This window comes from Patiria miniata, unplaced genomic scaffold (genome assembly GCF_015706575.1).
Source record: "Patiria miniata isolate m_02_andy unplaced genomic scaffold, ASM1570657v1 HiC_scaffold_4, whole genome shotgun sequence".
In the NCBI taxonomy this organism is placed as follows: domain Eukaryota; kingdom Metazoa; phylum Echinodermata; class Asteroidea; order Valvatida; family Asterinidae; genus Patiria; species Patiria miniata.
In genome coordinates, this window is record NW_024037071.1 from 11798740 (window position 1) to 11809101 (window position 10362).

Genomic DNA, 10362 nt, shown 5'->3' on the forward strand with positions numbered 1-10362 from the left:
AAGTATTATGGGAATTTGTATTATCTTATTATAATAGTAGGTCAGGATTTTTATTTTAAATATGGTAATAGGAGATTTGTTTTAAGAAATTTATATATTTAGAATAATATTATGATAAGATTTATGTTTCTGGATTTGTTGGGACTTTTCTTATGATTTGGGAAACCTTTTTTGACCCTTTGAACATTTTATTTGTTACTTTATTCAGACAGCACGATATCAATCTCTTTTTGATGATGTGGTGGCTCTGAAAAGAGCCGGTTGGTTTTTCTTGGTTGTCTAGACGTCTGGAAAGCCGTCAAAGTCGTCATCCTCGCTGTCGCTATGAAACATAGCCAGCAACTCGTCGTCGAGGTCTGTTGCCCGACGATCGGCCGTCTCTTCCTCCGCGATGTCGTCACCTGGGATGATGTTCGCCTTCCTGAAGCCGTTGATGATAGTGGAAGGTTAACAGCAGCCCATGCCCGCAAGACCCAACCGCAGACATCAGCGAAGGTTGCCCATCGCATTCTCCCCGTCTCAGTGTAGGAGTGGATTCCTTGGGACATCCACTCCTCCACTCTTCCCGGATGTGGCTCTTGAAGACCTTGTTGACGCTGATGTCCAGTGGCTGCAGCTTCTTCGTCATTCCGCCGGGAATGACGGCCAAGATGGTGTCATGCTGCGTCTTCAGGATATCCCGAACACCTTCGTCTTTGTGAGCCGTCATGGAGTCTAGGACGAGAAGGGACTTCTTGTCGAAGAACGCTGCTGGTCTTGCCTTGAAGCAGCGCTCGACCCAGTGCTGCATGACATCGGTGTTCATCCACCCTGCATAAAGAAAAAAATAAAGAGAAGGAAAGAATAAATAATAACAATGATAACTTGTCATTAATAAAAACTGATTGTTTTGGAAATCGGGAGATAAAGCACTTCGTCATCCAAAAATGAGTTTCAAGCGCCAATGTTTTGGCAATAAAACAATAATACAACGGACGATAAACTTGTCATTAATAAAAACCGATTGTTTTGGGGATCGGGAGATAAAGCATTTCGTCATCCAAAAATGAGTTTCAAGCGCCAATGTTTTGGCAATTAAACAATAATACAACGGACGATAACTTGTCATTAATAAAAACTGATTGTTTTGGGGATCGGGAGATAAAGCATTTCGTCATCCAAAAATGAGTTTCAAGCGCCAATGTTTTGGCAATAAAACAATAATACAACGGACGTGAGTTTGAGTTTCATTTGCACTTGTGAATTATGATAAATTCGGATTAATATAAACTTACCTTTCTTGTTGCACATGATGACAACACCGGATGGCAGCTTCTCCTTTGGGAGGGTCATCCGTTTGAAGATGAGCATCGGTTTCAACTTCTTCCCGCTTGCAGTGCAGGCCAGTACCGCCGTGAAACTGGTCTTTTCGTGGCCAGTTGTTGTGATGGTGACCGTCTTGTCACCTTTGGTGGTTGCTGTCCGTGTCATCGGGGCGTCAAAAGTCATCGGCACTCGTCCATGTTGATGATCTTGTCATCGCTGAGATTAAGTCGCTTGATATGGCGGTCGGTGAAGAGGTTGAAGCTGGTCATTTTCTCCTCCCAGTCATCTGGAGTTTTCTGCCCCACGGTAGTGCGGGTCCGGATGGACAGACCAGCCCGTTTCATGAAGCGATGGCACCAACTCGGGCCACCGACAAAGTCCACCAAACCCCGCTCCTTGGCAAAGTGCCTGGCCTGCCGTCTAATCATTACAGTGGTTACGGCCCTCCCACCGTTTCTCCGATCTTTGACAAACTGTGTCAACTGAGTCTCCAGGTCAGGGAACCTTGGTTATGCCGATACGGTTGGCCCTCTTGTTCCGCGGTGTTTTTTCCAATGCCGTTCTGCTCCTTCTCCACTTTCGCACCATGGATTCGTCTACGCCGTGCTCCCGCCCAGCTGCCCGATTGCCGTGTTGTTCGGCGTACTTAACCGCTATAAGCTTGAACTCAGCCGTGTAGCTCGCTCTTCGTGAAGCCATTTCTTAACTAACTTGTACTTTACAGCAAAGATAACTTTTTGAAAAAAAGGTAGCCACCTTTTCATATCCGGCCTTTTTATTTAGAATTGGAGGATCCTGGAAGCTTGTCTTGTTGGAAAAAATGACCAACCACAACGCAATAAACACCGAGGATGCCCCTTATTGGTTAATAAACATAAACCAACCACAACGCAAGGAGCAGCGAGGATGCACCTGATTGGTTACACTGCAAACAATAGAATTGTTGGTAGAATCCTCCTTTGGATCCCTGGCGATGGTATTTAAACACATAATTTCCTGTTGCTTGATTTATAACACAGAGCGACAATGAAGACGATAATTCAAAATGTTCTTGCAGTCGGTATGCCACATTATGGCAAAGATAGCTTAGTCGTTGGAGGAAAGTACAGACTTCGTCGACAAGCACAATCTTCGAGACTGCTATGCAGTTTCAGTTGTAGATGGCGACGGCGTCAAGAGGGCAAGCTTGAAGAGAGATTCAGCGAAGATTTTGTCAAAAATATTCGACCACCCCAACTTGTCCGTCAGTGACAATCGGCATCATTTTGAAACCGAAGTCAACAAGGTTCCTCCATTCACCGCGTTTTGGTGTTGCTCAAAGGTGTGCGGTTGGTTTTTTCTGCAAGCCTGAAGATAAGGATGAAATTCGGCGTATTCTTTCCACCAGCAACCTGACATATAGCTTCATATAAACTTTGAAGAGTCCAACAAAACAAACCGTCCTTATCAGGACGACCAAACGAGAAAAGAGATGGTTCATGTGTCTGTTTCGTTTATTTTATTAGTAAGATATCAAATAAGTTTAATGATCTTGTAAACAAAACTAACACTAAGAGAAGCGATGTATTAAACAAATATCTTATGAACGTGATTAACAATTATAGGTTTAAAATAAAGGAAAAGAACTTTAAATACAAAAAAAAATAACAACAATTTTTTAAAATATAATAAATTTTTTTTGTTACGTCTCCCCCGGTGTGACGGGATTATTTTCGTATGGTATATACATATAGGCGACGCTAGTTTTTGTATTAGTCGCCGGTAGAGGGCGCAACATCTGGCTCGGAGGGACTGGGCAAGTCTACGAATCTGATCCAGCGTGCGTGTTGCAATATCTTCAGACAGCGCGTGGACCATCGTTTCTTGCCGCTGATTGGGCCGCACTGCATTATCAAAAGGCCAAGGAAGGCCAGGATCGAAAACCGCAAGCAAGTATGCACAGCGCGCGTTGGCTGAATGGATGAAGGTGGGTATCAATTTACATTGGTCTTTTCTTCCTGGCTCTTCATGTGACCAGCCAATGTGGTTACGGTTTAATTCATCCTCCGAATAGTGTGATCGTTCTAAGGCAACACAATGGCCCCTTTGTGGCGATATACCGACACTGGGTGACGCCTGGTGTTCTTTTGTGTGCAGTCAAACATGCGTCTTATGCGGCGGTGCGCCTTATCTGTTGGCGTTTGAATTTTTTTGGGTGATTTTAGGGACCTGCGGCTTATCCGCCGTGCGCCTTATCCGCAGGAAATTACGGTAAGTCTGCTGCATTATCAGTATTAAGACTTGCAAAACATGATTTTTAAGAAAGGATACATCAAAGTCTTCATATTAGTAGATGACATCCTGTATCAACATCCACCTCCACAAAATGTTAAGACCAGCAAATATAATATTTCTAAAAAGCAACAAAGCATGTATTTGTTTGGCTATTATGTGCATCTGTTTCTGGTAAACAAGTCAGGCACTAAAGGTTTGTTGCCAGAGGGGAACGCAGTTGTTAGAAAACAGATGACTAAATTTGGTGAAACTGAAGAAAAGGCCATTCAGTATCAAATATCACTCAAATTGATCAAATATCTATTTGAACTAATTTAAAAGGAACGGTTCTTCAACATTTCTGAGAACTGTATTACTATGCATTGACCATATTTTGAATTCCCTTATGGGCAATCCCACATTCAGGTCCACCACCCCAGCCGACATTAACACCAGCCAATTCACATTCAGGTCCACCACCAGCCGACATTAACACCAGCCAATTCACATTCAGGTCCACCACCAGCCGACATTAACACCAGCCAATTCACATTCAGGTCCACCACGCCAGCACCAGACATTCAACACCAGCCGAACATCACATTCAGGTCCACCCTGTCCATTTGGGTATGTGGGTTTTTGAGCATCCCGGTTTCTTGGTTAAATTGAGTTAAAAGCAGAGTTTAGATTTGACTTCAACCAGTTTATATTAACTGTTTAATACCACTTGATACATAATTTTGACCCCTTCAGGTCGGAACACGGCAACAGTGTTGTAGGTCTAGACGCAGGTCTTGGTATCAAGACCGGTCTCAAGACCAATTTTTAAAGGTCTAGACAATTTCAAGGTCTCAACTCAAAGCACTCGGTCTAGGTCTCGATCTCAGAGCAAAAGTCTTGAGCAAACAAGCCATAAATATATGATCAGACCTTATCTGTATAGGCTCTTGAAAGTTTCAACGGATGGCAGTATCGATTTGGAGAAGTAAAACCAAATAGTCTGTTACATACGTGTTAGCGCATTTTTAGTGATGCAAACTCTCAAAAGGTATATGGGTATAACAATGCGCGTGCATGAATACAAACATTTTTTTATAGATAGCAGTATCGATTGGCATTCGAATTCTTTCATGATTCAAAAAAAAATTACATTGTGTCGTTATTTAATGAATTTATCATTAAATATGCTAATTAGTTCAAGGTCACGGTCTTGGTCTCCCCCATAAGGTCTCGGTCTCGGTTTTGGATCCTAAAGTCTCGGTCATCAGGTCTCGGTCTTGGTCTCGAGCTTTCAGATCTCGACTACAACACTGCATGGCAAATGATGAAAAACCGCAGAATGCAGCAAACCACTAATCCCCACTGGTATGCATGGTACCGGTGTTTTTGCGGGGAATGTGCTGCATTCGCCCCACAGATGGTAGCTGACAAAGGCCACTTTGTTGCCAGTAATATACAACTCGTCCTTAACGGGTTAACTATTTATAAATACCATTTGAAGCAGAAAAAAATTGCTCCAAATTGGCAAACAATAGTATAATTTTAATCTATAATTTCGAATGATTTAAAAAAAAAAAAAAAACCACCTGTGGCCTTGGAAAAGTATGACATGATGTACTGGTGTACCGCTATAAAGCAAAAGAAATGTATTTATGTCGGATTCAAGGAAGCCAAAAGTTTATGAAATGGAAAATCAGTGTAAATGACTTAAATCCACACCGACCAAGTGTTCAAATAAAAGCCCTAGAAATAGTTACCTGATAAGTTTGTGGTTCCCATCAATATGCCATAGTGAGTTTGGCCCAGCAACATTATATACTTCTCTCTCAAGCCTCGGGTGAAGGGCTCGAAGTGCAACTCCAGCTGGGTCAACCCTCTCCATGGCATCTCGGACCCTCTGCCTCTGCACTTTAATCCCTCTTGACTTTAGCCTGTCTCTGGCCCCCTCGGAGCCAACATTCTTGTTATGCCCAATCACCTCTCTAAGAGTCATATCCAGGGCATCATCACTCAGGTCACAATAGCTGCCAAGTTTTATTTCAAACTCACTGAGTACATGACAAAAAAAAGAGAAAAAACTAAAAATATTTATCATCTAACAGAAACTCATTTTTTTATACAATGGTTTATAAAGAAATCTAAGTTGTGCTCACAAGGGCTAAGTTCGCCCAAGGACTATAGTTGACCAATGGTTAACTAACGTTTGCTCAAACTCTGTCTAGTCGACGGTGGTTGACTACGCTAGTCGACTATTTGGAACCAACCTACTGGGGTTGGTTGCTTCACTGGTAACCAATAGCCGCGCGCATTCATAACGCAAGCAGAGAGCCAGGATCCAGTAGTTTTGCGACGACATTTTGACCAGCGTTTGACTATAGAGACGTTCGCACGTGGCTATCAGTGCGCAGGCGTAAGGTACGTCACAAATCAACCACTAGTCGACTAATGGTTCTTTCCCCGAACTTAGTTTACAAACAAGCATGTATGAGACAGTGGTCCTTTTACAGATTATTCATAAATACCTCAGACAGTTAAGCTATTCCTATTGGTCGAGAGCCCGTCACGTGGCCGGTCTTAAACGGATGATAAAGACATGGCTAGCTGGTCTTAAACACTTTTCCAGTGTCACAATAAAATGTGGACTCCTAAAAATCCAGTGCCTCTTATCGTTTCATTGGTTGAACGTTCACAATCCTCACGTAGGCATGCGCAACACTACCAGGGAGTCAGAATTTTATAGTTCTAAATTCAAAACGCAACGCGCCAGGTGCGTTCTGCGCGACATCGTGCAGAACATGATACGCGCGCGTCAATCTCCATAAAAGGGTTGTTTACATCTTACTCGCCAGCTGAACACTTCATTATTTTGCAAGAGGGATGTTTCAAAAAGCATAAAGTGAATTTGTTGAACAAAATCGGGATGTTTTGAACGAATTATATGATTTTTTTTCTTACCAAAAGGGTATTTATGAATGGGAATAAATATGTGCTCCGTCGGTATTTATCACTCTGTTTAAGACCACTTAGAGTCTGGGTGCTGATAATTACCCTCGCCTCCGGCTCGGGTAATTATCAGCACCCAGACTCTAAGTGGTCTTAAACAGAGTGATAAAAACCTCCGAAGCACACATTTATTCCCTTAATAATGATCCAAAATTCTAAAGTCGTACAGAGCATTCATTTTGTTCATATTTAGGATGTTCTAATGTAGGATATTGCTGGCTGTGATGCTCTCTTGTACCGTGGATTTGGTTCTGAGGTGCTGATGGACATCTCACAGCTGAATTTATCATTAAAAGTATACTTTTTTATAAAAATAATCCTCAAAAGATATTTCAGGAATGAAAATCACTCAGAGTTGATGGTTTAATCATGCCCGCCCGCGTGGGGCGGGTCCGCCCCGACATCCCGCCGGGTCCCGGAACCCATGGCAATCAGACGGCCCGCGCGGGCGGCGGAGAGTCGGGGAGCCCAGGCCCCCTCGCACCTCGACCGCCGGGCGGGACCACCGATCACGCCCGCCGCACTCCCGCGGCGGGCGGCAGCAGGCGGGGCGCCGAGCCGCAGCCCCGGCGGCGGAACGGGCGGCGGGCAGCAGCCCGCCGGGCGGCGGACCGAGGCGGGCCCCCTCCCCGGGGGGACCCAGCGGACCGCGGGATTGAAACGAGGGGAGTAAGAGGGCGAGGGCGCCGGGCGGGCAAGAGCGGGCCCGCCCGGGACGGCCCCGGAAGACAGAGAGAGCCGAACGGCCCGTGCGGAGGCTCGAGAGAGAATGACACCGGGGAGGCAATTTCTGACCACTTTAACCAATGTTTTTTGGGAGGAAAAGATGGTGGTGTACTCATTGCCTGCCTTTATTGCGATGTCACATAAAAAAATTTAAAAATTGGTTTCGTTTTGGGGGGGCCATGGCCCCCTTTGGCCCCCCCCCCCCCTGGATCCGCCCTTGAAAGATTATAAGGATAAAGGCACCTGTAAGTGTAATTGGGACTGATAAATGATGAGTGTCTTTTGGGTCATCTAAAACTCATAATCAGTTTTGTGGGTCTCTAGACCTGGTCTTGGTCTTGAAACTTGCATTGTCTGTCTCATCTCTAGACCTTTGTTTTATGTCTTGCTCTCTGTCTCGTTCTCATCTAGAAGAGCTGGTTTTAATCTCCAAATTGCAAGTATCAGTCTTGGTCTCAGTCTCGGCCAGCCGCAACGGCTTTGTGTTTTACCCTCGGGACCCGTCAACAACACACAACTGATGTACATGTACGGTATTAATGTAGCCATTATTTCAAATAAAAATGACGGTGTCAAAACATGTTTGAATGCTCAACAATTACACAAACTAATGACCAGAAAAAGAACTAGACTGGTGCCTACATAATTATGTGCACTGTTTTGCCCTGTATTTTACATCCCCTGAGTGTTTGAGTGTTGAGCACTTACGGAAAGAATACACACACACAAAACAAACAAACAAACACTCCAACAAACAGACAGACAGACATCTTGACAGACAGACGTCCGGACAGACAGACAGAGACAAACAAAGGTTTTGTGTGTTCCATGACTGAGTCAAGACTGTTACTGATGAAGATGATAACCTACCTAAGTCGTCTTCTGATGGTACTTTCTGACACACCCAATGCTTCCGCCATGGTTGTTGCTGGAAGTCCAATTTGGGTTAAGAAGCTTAACTGCTCTTTGATGATGACGTACCTGTCAGCACTTTAGGTGCTGCATATGAACAGGGTGCTGTCAACAACAACAAAAGATTTTTGGAAAAAATGTCATGTAAGAAACAGTAATCCTGTAACCAGATTTTCTTGTCAAATCAGTTATAACTAATTTGGGACTTAATTTTTCATTGGTATTTTATAGTCAATTACAGTGAATAAGTGTAAGGTTTTTACTGCACTTTCAATTAAAAATAAACGGGAATAAAACTTCTTTGCAACTTCTTGGTCCTTTCAGTGAATGGCGCCTTGAAAAATAATTTCCAAATTGAATTGATAATTTTCTTCCATTGAATTTGTTTTGAGCTTTCCAATGATATTGACCCACGATTATAGTATTTCAACAATTAAATTGCAATTTTCAATTACAGGTGACACACTCCTTATTATGTCATCTTTTATTTACGTACCGTGCGCATGACGCAGTCATCATATACAACTTGCACAGGACGTCACCATTAAGATTATTCACTATGGCCGAAACGTACCACTGATAAAACTGGAAATTTTTAGTTTTGAGAGCCAAACAATCTCACAAAGAAAGTTTCCACATGGTACTACTGCAACCTACTTGGTCTTAGTATCTTTCCAATATGCAAACATTTAAATTTCTTCATGTACCTGGAGGATTGCGGAGAAGATTACGGGTTTCTTCAAGAAACTCATCAAGATGTGTGATGAATTCATCCGCTTCATTGGCAGTAATTAGGGTTGACCTGGCACGGTTGACCTGCCTTTTCAGGGATTCAGCACTGCAAAACATGACATAAGTTAAATTGTATTTGCATGTATCTACATGTAACATACTTATTATATTAGTCGTGATAGTTAGACTCCGGCAATAAAAATTTAGAAAAATGTTGTCATGTTGATAAAAAAACAAAATAAGAAATTTCTTATCTGCCTAAACCTAAATAAACCTACTAGTTATTCACTGAGATTAACGTTGTAACTTGTATCAAGAAAATAATTCCGTACACGGATGTCACTTTTTCAACAATAAATTCGAGCCCCAAAAATTTGTTTCCTGTGTGTTTGTCATTCAAAAACATTGGAAGGACACTGTACTACATGTGTGGTCATCGTACATGTACATGCACACATACATGTGCATTGCAATCCCAGTATACATTTTTGATTGTCATGAAACAGTCCTTGCTGCATTGTCTGATCTGCACACCACAAAATGCTTTTAACCGACGTCATCATCACATCGTCACACTGGTCACATTTCACGGATTTTGTCACCTTGCAATGAAATGAGCTGGAGTATCATCGTAGCACCATTATTTCATCTTGACTTTTGAGATGTAAAGAAGACAGTAGGCATGGTACTTGGTAGCTCTACTAAGTGGAGCGCTGTATTACGGTACCCATCCGTACACCGTACTGCTACAGATGATTAGTGTATATGGATAGGTACACCATAGTACAGCGCACCACTAAGTAGAGCTAGGCATAGGTACTTGATTTAGCGTGATTTTTAACAACTTTTGTTGGGGACTCAGGAGAGGTGAGGCAAACTAGTGGTAACTTTTAGAAATTGGACTTTGCGGCATATATTTGTGTTGAGTCTCTTATAGTTGTACGTAGACCGTTGTCTGCCAGATTCATATCCAGGAGTCTGACTCCTTTTCTGGCCACTCTTCTGTCACTACCCACAGAACCATTGGTAACATCACTTGTAACACCACTATTGTCATATATCTCATTTCTTGCAGGGTCTGTGGAGTGCAGTATGTAGGTGAGACTAAGAATACGCTCAAGAAGCGTTTCTATGCCCACCGGTCAACGGTCAACACCAAGAAACTAGACACCCCTGTTGGTCATCACTTCAACCTGCCTAACCACTCCATTTCTGATATGATTTTGCAGGGCATTTAATCTCTTGGCCATTGCAAGGACTCAGTTCGCCTCAGCAGAGAGAAAGTGTGGATGAATCGTCTTCGAACTATTCAACCACATGGTCTCAACATCCAACTTGGAAATGATTAATCCTTTTTTTCCTCCATTGTCTTCTGTTACAGATAATCCATCTGGTCTTCCTTGTTTGTGTTTACCCATCTTCCCCCCCCAT

At 43.0% G+C, this 10362-nt stretch overlaps 1 protein-coding gene across 1 annotated transcript; it reads left to right on the forward strand.

The window, feature by feature from the left end:
• The first annotated feature begins 6930 nt into the window (after positions 1-6930).
• Positions 6931-7808, forward strand: LOC119740127 (collagen alpha-1(I) chain-like). The gene is made up of 2 exons (XM_038215332.1): positions 6931-7318; positions 7699-7808. Exons 1-2 carry the CDS (start codon positions 6931-6933, stop codon positions 7806-7808), a joined length of 498 nt encoding a protein of 165 aa, XP_038071260.1.
• The last annotated feature ends 2554 nt before the right edge of the window (positions 7809-10362 follow it).